Below are 16,255 nucleotides of genomic sequence, written 5' to 3' on the forward strand. Positions count from 1 at the left end.
CTCTTTACCTGAGTCCTTATGTTGCCCTGCTCAAGAGGATAAACCAGCCTCTGCAAACTGGCCTTTCATTTCAGCTGAGGTATCAGAAGAGGGAGGCAAGGAGATCTTGTGGCATACTGGTGTGTAGTGCCAAGGCTGAGAGCTGTGTGAAGTTTGAAGTGTAACTCTCACAGACTCAAAATTGTTAATGTGACTGAATCCATCAGTTCTGCCAGCATGGTGAGAAGGCTGGGAATAAGACCAAGCAGGCTTAGAACCATTGCTGGTGTAAATCAGCACAGCCTTAGTGTCCCAGAGTACCCAAAGATCAGGCCTTTCCAAGTCCATATATGCCACGGTGAAAGTCTCCTATAGCAACTCAAATTCAACTGCAAGGAACAGCTTGGTTTTCTGTTAAACTACCTCAAGTGGAAGGAATCTCTGATCTAGAAAAGCAGGATGGTGATCTATTCCTGGCTCTGCGTCTGACTGGCCTTCACATCCCTTTTCTGTGCCTCACTTTCCATGTCTGTGTATAGGGTCAGTAATACCCATTAGCTAAAATGACCCTTGGCTGGAAGTGGGGTAGAAATGTTCAGTATCATTTAGGCCTGTGGATCAGGCTCACAGCTTGACTGCAGGAAAGGTAGAATATTCGACACTAGCTGTAGCTCTCCCCCTTTAAGTGGAATGCTCTGCTACTTTAACCTGTTATGGGAAGCTGAGTTTCATACTCACCTGAATCAGGCAGTAGTTCAGCAGTGCACTGACTTTTAGCATATGCTTAAACTAGCTTCAAGCTTTAGCTCTAACTCACTGAGTATACGGATACCTAGAGTTAAGCATATGCAAGTGTGCTTGCAGAATCAAAATCTAAGTCACCCCAGCTCAAGCAATCTATTGGGTGTTAGGGCCTGCTTACATGTTTAGAAGGAAATATTATTTTAAATTATGAAAACTGTTGACCCTGGGTACCTACGATTATCACCTAACAGTTTGTCTGTCTAACCACCTAGTTGGCAGCCTCTTCTTTAGCATACTCTGTTTTCTGGCCCCTTTGAATACTGTTGCTCATCAATAGAGGATGTAGTGAGACAGATGTAATGATACCAACTCAACTCCTGACAGAAGCACACTCTTTTTCCCAACAGTGAACTTGCCTGGTTCTAGGGAAAGAGCTACAGGCTGCCCTAAATTTCTGATTATTTTTAGAAATTATTTTAAAAGAAAAGAGCAGCAGAATAGGGAAGTTCAAATGGATTATTCAGCAAACTGCCTTTCTCTCCCACTCTCTTACCCAGCAAGGTCACTGCTGACAGCAGTATTTGTGTAACAGGGGAGATCTGCTCATTTTCCTCCACACCCAGCTCCAAAATGACTCATTATTTTGACTGTCTTTCCTATCTTCCCTCTTTAGGCAGAAACTTAGGTGGATTTCCCAGGTTAGGAGGGAAGGGCCCTAAGGATTTTGCAAGGAACAGCTCCTTCAGCCATATCACATGCCAGTCTGTTCCATCCCCAACACTTGGATGCAGGGCCTGTCCCCAGTAGTAGGGCACAGTGTGGCTTGTGTCCTGCCCTGTGAAGTATGATATTAAGAGACTTCTCAGTCTCTTCCTAGAAACTTACCTTACTGCAGAAAAGTCACAGAATTGCACAAGCAGGTTTGTATCTGAAAGGGCTGTCGAGTTGTTTGAGTGTCTGTCATGAGTCATATGATGATCAGTCAGAGCAGCATCTGCAGAACACTGCCTGATCTCTCTGCTGCTTCTACACCCAGAGTAGCATATATACCACCAAGCCTCTCCTTTCATGGAACATCATGACTTTGTCACCTTGTGACTGTATTGTGAACCACAGGAGATGCTTAGGCACTGTTCAGCCCAGGGGTGCTAAGAGACTTTATCAGACAATCTCAGTCCTGCAGCAGGCATGCCCTCCACTGAGCTACTACTTTTATAGTGATGAGAGTGGAATACTTATTACTACCGTCTGTTGATCCAGTGAAACCCTAAAAACCTCATCTTTGTGCATTGTAACACTATGATGCCCAGAGGCCCTATTCAACCATTCTGGTCCCTCTGCAATGACCACAGTTCATGCCACACATTGAGAAGCTGGGTGAAGAATGAAGCAAGGTGGAAGAAGAACATAAGATATTCAAACAGCATATGCTGTTTGTCCAGCTGAGGCTGGTATAGCTCCCGATCCCCTAGCTTCTCTCAAGCAGCCTTGGTGAACATCAGAATAGAGCACCACTGAGCTCTGTAGAGTTAGTGGGAAAGAGACTCCACCAGGCCTTTCAAGTTGGGTGAGTGAGCTTCTTCACTGGGTCTTTCTAGCGCAAAAGAGGGGCTTTCATACCCAGAGAAGCCTAATTTGCCCTGACCTCAGCCCCAGATAGGGCCTCTCATATGACACAGGTGTCACCACAATGCTTTCAGTCCTTGGGTGAATGAGCACACATCCAGCATGTACTCTGGAGCTGACACCCTGCTCAAGCCCTTGTCCTAGAGATCCCCATCTATCCCCTTCCTATCTAAAGAGCAGTTCTGGGCACCTGGCTGCCTGCACCTGTCCCTCTATTGGCAAAAGCACAGTGGGCAGGAAAAGTCCATGCAACTGGGCAATGCTGATGGCAGTGTAAGGGCATGCTGGAACTTGCCTAATGCATGGAGTGTGAGAAGGACATGGTTTGCTCTACAAGTGCTTGCTTTTTATGGGTCAGCATGGTTGGCTTCATTGAAAACTGAGTCTACCAGATGGGGATTCATGAGTACCTGCAAGTACCCCATGCTCCAGGGTCCTCCTGGACACAGTGTTTGTGTAGCTTATATCCTGTCCTGTATGATATAACGTTATGGTATTTCTCAGTCTCTTCCTAGAAACAATCCAGTAACCACCCACCAACAGTAGGTAGAAGGGGAGATATGGGAAAGGAGAATCTGTAGGGGGACAGCAAGTATCTGGAGAGGCTTGGTGCAGGAGATTTGGTCATAGAGGTTTTCACCCCTTGGTTACTCATCAGAAACCAAGCAGGGGCTCTGTGAATGACAGATGTTGCCACACAAAAGGCCAAACAGTGAATGGTCACAGAGGACTGTGTTCCTCCTCAGACCTCGGAGGCGTTCCATAGGTATGGCAGCCTGAGGTCACTTGTCTGCAAACAGAGAATATTATTCTCTGGGGCTCAAATAAGCAGCTGGATATCTGAAAATGAGCACAACTACTAATACCAGTGGCCTGGTGGGAGAGGTCAATCAATGATATCTAATCAGCCTTTCCACCTGTCTGTCCAAGCATTCTGTGCAGAATATCATCCTGGGTTCTGGATGCTGAATGTCCTTTTGAATCTAGAAGCTAGCCCCCTGCATGGGGTCTGTGCACTGGTGGGCATATAGCAGCAGCAAGTCTTACCCCTTCTGGAAGTATTTCTTCCCATGGCCTTTGAAAAACACTAGGCCTCCAACAATCAGAACAGCCAATAGTACCACCACTGTCAGCACGACCGCAACAATTATACTACTTCTGCCTGTTGAAACAGAGAGGAAGTGATCAGGATATGAGTCGTCCTTTTACTGTGACCACGGTGCTCTGCAGGCTTTGGCTTATTCCTCCTCTGCTCTTATTGGGGAGCCCAGGGTATGCTGCAAACTGTAGAAGAAGGAGCACACCCCTGAAATTAGGGAAGAGGGTGAAGCCTTTGTTTATCCAGCATATACCCAGGAATGAGTAGTTCAGCCTGTCCAGTCTCACAGAGAGGACATCAAACCTCTCTAGGGCCCTACCTTTCCCTTCCATGGTTCTATCCTCTGGGTAACCCCACTCCCTTCCCCAGGAACTACAGCCCATGCCATACCTGATACAATCTCTGACAGCTTTCGATCACAGTAGGGTGGTGCCCAGCCAGGTTCACAGTGGCATTCCCTCTTGTGATTGCAAACCTGAAATTAAATCTGGCAGGGTTAGGGGCCAAGTGCAGGAACTCAGACTTTCTGATCACGTTTCACGAACAGTAGTATTGGGCCCAATCCTATAACTCCTACTCAAGTCACATACCCATCAGAGTCAGCAGCAACCTGGCTCTCCTGAGCAAGAGTGAAGATTTGGACTTACGGTTAGCACTGCATTTTTGTCCTGACCTCAGGATCACAGTTACTACCCAATAATACCCAGACACTGAAACAACAGGATCCATGTTTCCTGATATCACAGGGGAATGAACCCCAGACAATGCCTGTCTGTGTGAAATGCTATAGCTTGTGATGCTGTTCTGTCCCAAGTGCTACTACTCAGCCCCAGCCTGCTTCCAAGTTCGGGACAATCCCATAGCCTTGCATCTGCATCTGTCAGCACTCCCCAAATACTCTATTCTGGAACTGTCTCTCCTCTCACAACAAAAGCAGGACATTCTTCTGAACTGTGCTACAAAATGCTGCCACCCAGCTTAAGCCACGTTCCTCCATGACACAACATACCCTAGGAATCCCAGGGGCATCTGACTACAATGAATATATGCCCTGACTGACTTTTCTGAGGCTGAATGTGCTGAGAAAAGCAAAATGCAGTGGACACTGTTTCAGGGAATGGGGCCAGTTTTCACACAGACTTCATGAAGCCCCTCAGTGGCTGCCTGGTGAGCATGTGCTGTGTGGGAATGAATGGTAGGTAGGGACAACATAAAATAAGACACCTTAGTCTAGTTGTTCTCAACCCTTTTTACACTCAAGGCACCCTCCATAACTTTTCTGAATTTGACAGTGCCACTCTGGTTGAGGACTGCCCTTCTAGTGACATAACTAGTTATTTCTGCAGCCTGAGCACAGAAGGGGGATAGGGAGGGAGTTGTCCTCAGCACAGAACAGGGTTGAGGGAGGCCAACCACCTTCTTAACTGCCATAGTAGAGGCTCAACCAGGGGCCGCAGGCTCACATGGGGATGCAAGGCAGAGTCCCCTCATCAGCCTCACTTACCTCCTCTGTTAACCCTCTTGCAGGTGCTGGGGACATGCATGGAACAAAGCAGGCCCTCTCCTACAGGGAATCCTGCTTCTAAAACAGTCCCTCATTTTACTCCAGCTCCATCAGAGGAAGCCCAGTGCATCATGGCAATGGAAGCCACACCAGCCCCCTGTATGACTCTCATAACCAGGGAAAATGCTACTTCCCAGGGCCTATGCAGCATCATGGCCTGAACATACCCCATGATTGTTGCATTTGGCAGAGCAGTTTTTGGCACCATAAATCAGGAGGTTCTGACAGCGCCCAGCATAGCAGACCTGAAACCAGAAGGCACAACATTTTCAGCACCCTGCGTGAAGACCTGCCCTGAAATCATTACCCACCACCTGCTTCATCCTGACAAAAGCACAGGGCAGTCTCAGTGCAGATAGCAGCTCTGCCACTCCTTCAGCTCTTTGCTGTAGGTCTGCCTCCACATCCTTTCTGGCAGGTCCCTTGGAAACCCTTCCCCAGGTTCCCAAAGCCCAGCAGACATTAGCAGCTCCAATGAAGGAAAAAAACATCAGCCCGCCCTGTGTACTCACCATTTCCTCTCCACATTTGGTGCCTGTTGGCACCACCATGAGGTTTGTCACCATTTCATTGTCATCCTCATCAGCGATTGCTGTTTTGCATGTCACCCCTCCAAATGACAAAGTACGGAAGCGACCTCCTATGGTAGGGTTATCATTCCCATTCATGCAGTGCAGTGTGCCACACTTAACATCCCTCAAAGAGAAGGCAAAGGAAGGAATGAGTAGGTTGGGATCTCCTCCTACTCTAAGGATAGCATATCACAACCAGGGCAAACTAGAGCCTTGCATCCCCCAATCAATGCCAATGGCTAGGACAGCACCTCTGCCTTTAGCTACAGGATGAGTTAAGTGCTGGTGAAAATCACTGGATTGTTGCCTCTGAACACTGTATAGCATGTTTTAGACAGGCCTTTCCAGCTCTGGCCTAAGGAAAACAGTTTTAGGAGAGCTGGAGCTTCCACCACCTGAAACACCGAAGGACTAGAACCCCAGAAAACTTGAACCCCAGAAGACTCTACATGTATATGTGCATATATGCCCTATCTCATGAAAGAATGCATGCTCACACATGTGTATGAACACACACATGTGCACTCTCTCACAAATGCTTGCCCACTCATCCTTGCATGAATAGTCACACAAAAATACATGCACCTATAAGTATGCACACTCTCTCTCAAAGGTAGGTCTGCTCATGTATGCACATATACTAGCAAAGTCACATGCACCCATGACACTAAGTGCTCAGCTCCTTACTTGGGCAGGCAGGGTTTTTTCCCAGACTCAGTCACACAGTGCACGTACTGATTCTGATGGCTGTTGTACTGGAAGCAGACATCAGGGGCCACCTGGGCAGCTGGAGAAACACAGAAAAGGGCTCTTACATGAGGGTAACACAAAGGCAAAGAACCTCCACAGCCTCCAATTATGCTAGGCCACCAGCTGTCCTTTCCCACATTAGATGCCTGCAAGCCCCACGACGGCTCACCCCACCAAGCATCTTTACACCCTGCTGGTTCCCCCTACAAGGCACCTCCAGGCCCCCTTAAGAGTCCTCTTGTTACACCATCCACCCCCGAACTGTCCTCCTCCATCAGCCCCTCTCAACATACCAAACATTCCTGAGCCCCAAACTGCCCACATGGTACCACCAAGTCCCCTGACTGCCCCCTCTATTGACTAGGTGTTTCCAGGCTTCCCAAACGCCCCCCTGCCTAACAAATTGCCACCAGGCAATTCTGAGTCCAAGGTATGCTCTGTCAGTGATTAGGTAACACCTTTCTCCAGCACCTTCCATCTGAAACCTCAAAGCTCTTTATGAATTTTGGTCTTGCCTAAGTTGTTGGAGTGGGTTCAAACTATGGCAGGGCCAACAGACCCTGCTGCCTATGCCCACAGGCATACTCCAATCCCAGAAACATGTCAGTGGTGCTGCTCCAGGATTACCACAGTGCCCTGTCTCATAGACAGAGGAAACAAATGGTTAGAGCAGCCTCAGATGGGGACCCCCAAGTGTGCTCACCAGCAAGCTTCCAAACTTGAATCATGCCTGTGGACATTAAGGCCATGTTAGGGCCAAACTTTTCTGGAGTGGCAGTGAACCCCTGTGTGTGTCTGATCTTGGGTACCCAATCTCAATGCTGTGTGGTAGGAAAATTAAAGCTATGCCTAACCCAGTCATTGGTAAGGTTTTGGAGTGATGGGCTGGAACAACCCAGCTTGGGTCTGAGGTGGGCCAGACCCAGCTGCTGCCATTGCTTTTCCCCACCACCAGCTATGGCACAGGCAAAGCTCCCTTCACCCTGCCCAGTGTGTGCAAAGACCCACAGCTCTGTGGCTGAGAACCAATGGTTCTGTGGCCTGTATGGTATTAACCCTTAATCTACACAGTAACCGCATCATCCTTAGCAACAGTGACCTCAAGCATGCTGTACTCTTCTGGGTAGTGTGCCTTGTAAACCAGAACCAGTGTGGCCACATCCAGTCAGTGTTTTGGGTAGACTAATCAGCATGGGGACAAGAAAACTGGCACTGGCACTCAGCAGAGTTAATTATCCAGCCCAAAGCAGGGCACAGATGGAGGCACACTGCTTCTACTTTAGGACGCAACCTGCCTGTACTAGTAGAGTATGCTTGAGGGACAAACTACCAGGCATCGTATGCTTACCATGGAGTCATGATCTGAAACAAAAAGAAGCCAAGCCTTTGAAACTGGGAGCCCAGTTTAGGCTTCTCAGTACTATATTGGTAGTTGGGTGTAAATATGTGTTGAGCTACTGCCATTGCCATGAGCTCAGCTGGGTTATGAGTAAGAGTGTATCAGTGAACAGCCTGCCAAGGACCATTCACAGGTAGGTACGTGGCCAGTGAGAAAGATGAGTAATGCATCTTAGGCAGCTGCAGACAGCACTACACGGGGGTTCTCAGTGTAAGCACTGTCTGCAAACACGGAACTAAAGAAGCGTGCAAAGGAAGATGAATTACCTGCACCCCAGAGTATGCGGCAGTGCTCAAGGTGTGAGGGACAAGCCCCATTGTAACAGTAGCCATTTCCATTCTGGCATGAGATGCCATTTTCTTGGAAGACATCTTCTGGACACTCAGGTTCATGGCCAGTGCAGTATTCAGGTAGATCACAGCTGTTCTTGCTGGTACGGCACAGCACTCCAGCAGCCTTCACCTTGGCAAACACAAGGAAGGCCCCAAGGAAAACTAGGTCAGCCAGGCCCAACAGAACTAGGCTGTCCTTGCTTTACACATTTTTGGCTTGCTGATTGGTCAGTGTGAAAAGGGCTGAGTCTAGCTTCACTGCTGACCCTCGATTATGACCTCCCTTCACTAGAAAATGCCTTCTTTTTAGAAAATGACACTGAGGAGCCTTCCTAAGTAATCCCCCCAACACTGCAGGCAAGGAGTTGAGAGCATGGCAAGTGGCTTCAGGCAGCCAGAGAAGTGTTGATGCAAGTGTGAACTGTCACTGAGGCTACTCCAGGCTCACCTCGGTGCCCTCTCTCAGGCACAGAGGAAACCAATGAACACATGTTCACTTACGATCAGACTGCAAGCTGGGCCTGAGGGAAATCTAGGTTGATCTGTATAACTGTCCTGTCCCCATCATTATTTATTACTTTGCTGATTCTGTGTCTACCAAAACTTAAGTTTCTACCAAAACCTATTTTATATTTTCTTTCAGACTGTATAAAAAGATATTGACTACCAAACATCTTTCAACAAATTGGGGCCCTGTGTCACCCCACTAGAAACAAAGGGCAATGATATGGTATTTAAATTTACTTTTTAAGCTCGTTTATAAGGGTTACACTGATTTTGTACAGTGCTTGTTTTTTTATCAGAACATCAGACAGGACTAATTCAAAGACCTTTCAGAATTCAAAATTTGATCAGCCCAATTCTTTTTATGAGACAAACTTGTAAATTCAACAACATATAAAAATATTTATTTGACACAACTTATATCGATTGCACCAGTTACTCCATGCTGTTGGGCTGACCAACCTATATTTATCTAGGTTATACTCACTGTCAGACAAAAAAACTGGAAAGAACTAGAAGTCAACCAACAAACTAGCAAACCGACTAGCACACTTTGAGACCCACGCATGTAAAAGCATCAGCTGACCTCAGAGTGGTTCTTCAGGCTTGGTCAGGGATTACTTGAGAAATCAGGCATGGTTGCTGATCTCTGAATACCTCAGAATATTTCTGCACTGCTACTTAGTCCTGCCCCTAGACCTGCTCTCAAGCCCAAACCATCCACAGTATAAATTCTTAACTGATCTTCTAACAAGTTCAGTTTTTCAGCGTTTACAGCTCATTTTGAAACCATGAATTAGCCATGAAATGTGAGAAATGTATCCCCTGGGATGGGTATTTTCACTGCTAGAAAAGAAAGGACCTGTCTCATTTTTTGCACTTTTTCCCTGACTGAATAAGGCCTTTGTCAGGTGTCTGTGCTCTCCCATGGTAGCTCCTAGCAGTTGTGTTCTACCTTGCACTGATGACAGCATTCTCCATGAGCGCACTCTGCTCCCTCGCTGAGTTGGCAGGTAGTAGCATTGCAGCAGGGATCCCGGCATTCCTGAGACAAACACATCACATTGGTATTAAAGAGTAGATATAAAGGGCATGGCAGTGGCACAGTGAACAGCAAGTGACCAACACACCTCCTAGAATACTTTGAAACCCATCAAGGGCACTGCCTGGAAAAGGGTTTTGAATCCATCCCAATGTCTATTGCCACTATGGGGCACAACTACCTCACTTCTGCTGATTGCAAAGAAGTCTGGTCAGACAGGGCCTTGTGTGTTCCCAATAGCCATGGATCCAGACTGTGCACTGCTGCTGCTTCTCCCAGCCCCCTACACCCTGGCTGTGGCATAGGCACAGCTTTCAGCCAGCAGGGAGCTGTGCCAGGACCAGGTATTGGCAAACTAGATCCATGCTGCTGTTGATCCATGCTTCTCCCCACGCCCCTTCTCACCACTCTACAGCAGGATGTTGCCTGACCCCAGTGCAGGATGTTGCCTGTACCACAACTGGATGAGCATGGGAGAAGCAGCGGCAGCACAGATGCAGTTTGCATAACTTCCCACTGGCTGGCAGCTGCACCTGCACTCCAAGCACTCCACCCAGGGAGCTGGAGGGTGGAGGAAGCGGTGGCAATGTGTGCAGAGCTCCCAGCTGCCTGGCTTTGATGAGGATGCAAAGAAATCCTGTCACTGATGTGCTGCTGAAACCACCCAGGTTGTGTTGGACTGGAGCTGGGAGAGAGGGATGGGGGTGCAAGGAATAGGGAGAAGCAGCAGAAGCCCTGGCACAGCTTAAAGCTGCTCAGCCCTAGCACTGCTTCTTGCTTCCCAGCCCTGGAGTGGACACGGGCATGGGCACAGGCAAAGGCCTCAAGGTTTGCCATATGTTGCTGACTCCTGCTGGAGGAGAATAGCCCATGGCTGGTCATACACTGTGTTAATTACACTCATGCCATATTCCTACTCACACAAAAGTTTGTTGTTAACTTTTGATTATGGAAATGTGGACAGTCTAGTTCCACACAGGTCTTGTGCACTACTTTTGCTCTCTGGTGCAGGAAAAGTGTTGTTCTCCCTGTTTTATAGAAGTAGAATGACAGAATCTCAGACCCACCAGGAAGGCAGCGACAAGAACAGAATGTAGTGCGTTAGCACCCCCCTCCCTGACCCCACATCATCACAAATGGGGCATCTGTGAACTGATAAACAGTAAAATAATGCCCTGGTGGGAGCATCTGGAAAACATCCTTTTTGAAATTCTTTGATGACTTCGTACTGCTCCTTTAGATTGGCTAACCTTCAAGCCTGGAATGTAGTTTTGTGCTTTACAGACTGGCTGCTCTGGACTGATTTTCAGACTCAGAAGTTCAAGGATCTCAGTGCAAACCTGGAAAGCCCAGATTCAAAACAACTAACAAAGTGGCTCAACCTTTTGAGAACACAGTGGTTCTCAACCACCACATGTGTATTCAGTGCCCCATGCTTCAAAATGGTGGTAGGGATACTTGAACTAAAGCTTATTCAACTAGATTTAGTTGAAGCACCCCCGCCGCCATTTTGAAATGTAGAATGCTAAATAGACATAATGCAGAGGCTGCTGAAGCGCATTAATTAACATGCTCCAGCAGACCCAATTAATCAAATCTGATCTGATGCGTGCTAATCAGCACATGTCGGAGCAGATGTCTAGCATGTGTACAGGTGCCCAAAGATCCTAAGGGGAGGAAGGAAGGAGAGCAGCAGCATAGGAATACTGGGCTTCAGAAAAGCAGACTTTTAACAAACTCAGGCAACTGGTGGGCAGGAACCCCTGTGAGGCAAGTCTGAGGGGAAAATGAGTCCAGGATGCACTTTAAGGAGACCACATTAAGGGCACAGGAGTGAGTCATTCTATTGCAATGGAAGAATGGGAAGTGCAACAAGATTTCTGGCTAGATGACAATCTCTTTGATGAGCTGACATGCAAAAAGGAATCCTACAGAAAGTGAAAACTTGGTCATAGTACTAGGGAAGAGTATAAGAGCATCAAATGGGCACACAGGGAGAAAATTAGGAAGGTGAAGGCACAAATTGAGATGCAGCTGGCGAGGGACATACAAGTCAGTAAAAAGGGATTCTATAAATATGTAAAAAATAAGAGGAAGACCAGAGAAACAAAAGGTCTCTTGTGGAATACAGAAGGCAATCCAGCTATGGAAGATGCAGAGAAGGCTGAAGAATTTAATGTCTTTTTTACTTCAGTCTTCACAAATAGGGGCAGCTACCAGACAATGAGCACAGTTGGCGGCAAAGACAGGGAAGCAGACAAACAGCCTAGAATAAGGCAGAACAGGTTAGGGATTACTTAGAGAAGCTAGATGGTTTCAAGTTAGCAGGACTGGATGGGTTACACCCTAAGGTAGTGAAGGAACTAGCTGAGGAACTAGCCAAGATCCACCGGCTATCCTTTCTGAGAACTCATGGAGGTTGGATGAGATACCAAATGACTGGAAAAAGGCAAATATAGTGTCCATCTTTATGAAAAGGAAGAAGGAGGGTCTGAAGAACTAGAGACTAGTCAGCCTGACCTCAATACCTTAGAAAGATCATGGTTGAAGGTCCTCAAGGAATCCACTGTGAAGCACTCAAGGGAGAACAAGGTGATCAGCCAGCATGGATTTCCCAAGAGCAAGTCATGCCTGACCAACCCAATTTCCTTCTATGATAAAGTGACAGTATCTGTAGATGGCGGAGAGCAGTGGACGTGATATACCTTCACATTAATAAGGCTTTTGACACCGTCTCTCACAACATTCTCATTAACAAGCTAAGGAAATACTGACTAGACAAAAGTACTGTAAGGTGGATACATAATTGGTGGTTCATTGTACTCAGCGGCTTAGTGTCTGCCATACTCTAGGCTGTTTGTCTGCTTCCCTGTCTTTGCTGCCAACTGTGCTCATTGTCTGGTAGCTGCCCCTATTTGTTGTCAATTGCTCAGTGTCTAGTTGGGAGAATGTATCAAATGGGGTTTCCCAGGGGTCTGTCCTGGATCTGGTATTAACATCTTCATTAATAACTTGGATGATGCGATTAAGTGTGTACTCAGCAAATCTGTGGACACCAAGTTGAGTGGATTTGCAGATACTCTAGAAAGTAGGGCTAGAATCCAGAATGACCTGGATAGACTGGGAAAATGATCTGCTATTAATCAGATAAGATTCAGCAAGGACAAATGCAATATCCCGTACTTGGGACAGAAAAATTGCATGCTTAAATACAGACTGGGGAATGACCGGCTAGGCTGCAGTACTGCAGAGAAGGATCTGAGGACCATAAGGTAAATATGAGCCAACAGTGTGCTCTTGTTGCAAAAAAAGCTAACAGCAAACTTGGTTGTATTAACAGGAATGTCACTTGCTAATCAAAGGAAGTGATTCTTCCACTCTATTCAGCACTGGTGAAGACTCAGTTGGAGTTCTTTCGGGCCCCACATTTCAAGAAGAATATGGACATTTTGGAAAAAGTCCAAAGCAGAGCAACAAAAATTATTAGGGGATTGCAAAGCAAGTCTTATGAGGAAAGGCTGAAAGAAGCAGAGTTATTTAGTCTGGAGAAGAGAAGAATGGAGGGGGAACTGATTACAGTTTTCAAACACTTGAAGGGTAGAAAGGATAGAGATGGGTGTTGCAGATGGCTTGATGAAGAGTCCTTGGGCCTTGTCACAGAAGGAAGGCAGGTGACCAGAAAGGATGGACCCAAAAGGCTATATAAGCCTGGCTTCTAGGATGGAGAGTTATTATGGCCTAGAGACAGAGGAGAAAGGAGTTATCAAGAGGCAAATGTGAAGACTGCTGAACAGAAACCACTAGCTGCAGGCTAAAAGACAGGGGTGGGCTGCTTATTGAGTTTTGGCAAGCCATTGAGGGCTGCATGAGAGGCAGCCAGGGGCAGATAAATATTAAGTTTCTAAATTTTTAGGGGCCCCACGGGCCTGATAGACTGGCCTGGCGGGCCGTATGTAGCCCACGTTTTGCCCACCCCTGTTGTAAGACAATCCTGAGCAGCTGGCAAGGAGGAGAGCCACCTTGTAGTGGAGGGATTTTATTTGCCTGTTACACTACCTTCAGATGAGTTAGTTACTGTGTTAATGATGCTGTTTGTGTTTAACTGCAAGGCATGGGAGTGGCTGAAGGTGAGCACAAAGACCACTGTGAGAGCCTGGGGAAGGCACTGCAAGTTTGTTTAGTCAACTTAGGGCAGGAGACTTTAGGCCCATGAGGGAGGGGCCTGAATGCAAGGTTGGTAACTAAGAGCCTGGAACAAGAACTGTTAGTTGGGGACCAAAGAGAGAGTGCTCTGACAGAGGACAATTGGTGTGCGACACCTCTACTTAAAGACTGGTCCAGACCAAGGTGGTCTGATGATAAGCAGGGCACAGTGAGGCAACTAAAGGCTCACTTTGGTTATCTGAGGTCTGTCTCCCAAATTTATATTATCTACCATCTTGGCATGGCAGGCAAGTATAGGGCAGTATTCTTTTGAGACCGAGTGAGAAATAGGCTTAGAGTGGCCACTAGTGTGCCACAGCTACCTTAGGGGCAGATCCAATTACAGGACAAAGTCCTGCACCATTCAGTGGGATTCTGAGTCTTACCTCATACATTTCAGTACGCTGTTAGCTTTTTTTGCAACAATATTACCTTGTTGAGTCCTATTCATCTTATGATCCACTATAACTTGTATGTCCTTTCCTGCAGTATCACAGTTTAATCAATTATCCCCCATTTCATATCTGTGTATTTGATTTTTTCCCATCCTAAGTGCAGTACTTTAAACCTACCCTTATTGAATTTCATGATTTGGCATGCCATTTTTTCCAGTTTATTAAGATAACTTTGAATCCAAATCCTGTCCTCCAAACTGTTTTAGGTTTGTGCTACCTGCAAACTTACTGAGGCTGCACCCAGGCCAGGTACCTGCCCAAGAGGAACAGAATCACTAAGCTCCAAATAAGTCCTGACTCTTTAGTCACAACTAGTAAGCATTAGATGGAGGAGGACAGCTCTCCCACCCTTTCATTCAAGATGCAGTGGTTAGGGTAGCTGCACAAGGAGCAAGAGACCCAGTTTCTAGGTTCCCCTCATCCACAGCAGGTTTGAACTACATCTCTGCTTCCTAGCAAAGTGCTCCAGCCACAAGACCATAGACTATGCACTGCTCAGTTCTTATACCTTGAAACAAGTCTGCGGGCTTCTTCTAGTCAATTGATAAACATCATAGGGAAAGTTTTTGTCCCACTGGGCTCAGGGCCCCCTCCCTTCCAAGCTAGCGTTCCTTTACTGAACCACATACCTTTCAGCTCATTTACTTCTTCCTGGCCTCCCTGCTTGGCTGCCCAGTAGGCCAAGTTTAAGAGGAGGGCTGGAGAGTACCCTGGGCAATACCTAGCCTGTTGGGGGTAGGCACTTTGCTGAAAAGCAAGAAATGCAGATTCAACCCACTCTTTGTGAAGGGTGTCCAGAACCTGTGTCTCCTGCTCCCTGCACAGGCATTGTAAACACTAGGCTATTGGGCAAAGAGCTGGGAAGCCTCTCCTCCTCTTCCATTTTAATTCTGGCAGGTATGCAGGCACAGAGACAGGGTTTCTGTCATAGATGGAAACAGAATCCCAAACCAAGCATAATCACCAAAAGCTGCTATGTAATTACCACTTGTGTAAAAGATAAATAGGATCTGGTCCACTTCCATCCTCCGAGTCATTAATGAAAATACTGAACAATACTGAACTCAGAACAATTTCTGTGTGTACCAGGGATGAGTCTCCAACTGCAGATTCACTTGCTCGAAAGTTCCTGAGTGTGCAAACCTGGTATTGAATTTGTATCTCCCATTCCCATTGTGTAGGTGCTGTTGTGATGCCCGTGTGATTTCGCCGGCCACAGTGGACAGAAGCAGGCTTTGCTGTGCTATACCAGCAGTGAGTTAGGAAAATTCACTTTGGAATACTATTAAAATGCAAGGGCAAAATGGCAGCCTGTGTAAGAATGAGGTAGATTTCTAACACTCAAAATCAGATGGCTTAAACAGACTTCTGCCAATAGACAAAGGTCCTGGCCCTGACTGGTGAAATACATTGCTTTCCATGCAGGGCTAACCCTTCCTTGACCACATGGAATGCTAGCACCTTTCAACTTTGAATTTAAGAAACATGATGGAAATTACAGTCCAAAGGATGCTTAATTTACAAAAAAAACACACATCTGAAAACAGACATTTGTGATAAAAGTGTCTTCCATCCACAAAGCTGGAGTTGCAATCGTGACCCTATTAATATGTTGAGCATCCTCTACTCCTTGTGAAATACCCAGTAAAACAATTTTACAATCCACTTCTCCATTCCCTAGGAATATGTGATTCCTCTCCTAGATATACTACTGCTAAAATTATATTAAAATGAATTTAAAAGAATGATAGTCGATTTCCAAGTTTTACAGACTGTTGAACTAGTTATCATGAAAAACAGTTGTTATGTAGGCAGTTCTTTTTGTCCATCTATGATGTAGCATTTTTTAATCAACTCAGGCTGCCAAAGATTTCTTAATGATTTCTCAGAACTACCCAGTGAATTCTCACAAACCATGTTCAGCTGAAGAGCTGTTAGCAAAGTATTTGCTTCAGCTACTTCCTCTGCATTAGTCAAGGGGTGTGA

At 46.5% G+C, this 16,255-nt stretch overlaps 1 protein-coding gene across 2 annotated transcripts in view; it reads right to left on the bottom strand.

Annotated features, from left to right (window-relative positions):
- Window positions 1-16,255, bottom strand: part of ADAM8 (ADAM metallopeptidase domain 8) — a 70,629-nt gene that overhangs the window by 12,598 nt on the left and 41,776 nt on the right. The window contains exons 13-19 of one of the 2 annotated variants that reach the window (XM_059729699.1): window positions 9,525-9,614; window positions 8,000-8,195; window positions 6,272-6,371; window positions 5,525-5,708; window positions 5,180-5,257; window positions 3,839-3,923; window positions 3,397-3,511 (exon numbers count right to left, since the gene is read on the bottom strand). In XM_059729699.1, the coding sequence (XP_059585682.1) occupies window positions 3,397-3,511; window positions 3,839-3,923; window positions 5,180-5,257; window positions 5,525-5,708; window positions 6,272-6,371; window positions 8,000-8,195; window positions 9,525-9,614 (848 nt within the window). The remainder of the gene's footprint in view (window positions 1-3,396; window positions 3,512-3,838; window positions 3,924-5,179; window positions 5,258-5,524; window positions 5,709-6,271; window positions 6,372-7,999; window positions 8,196-9,524; window positions 9,615-16,255) is intronic. The other variant, XM_059729700.1, reaches the window with a different exon arrangement.

Source organism: Alligator mississippiensis, chromosome 6 (genome assembly GCF_030867095.1).
Source record: "Alligator mississippiensis isolate rAllMis1 chromosome 6, rAllMis1, whole genome shotgun sequence".
NCBI lineage: Eukaryota > Metazoa > Chordata > Crocodylia > Alligatoridae > Alligator > Alligator mississippiensis.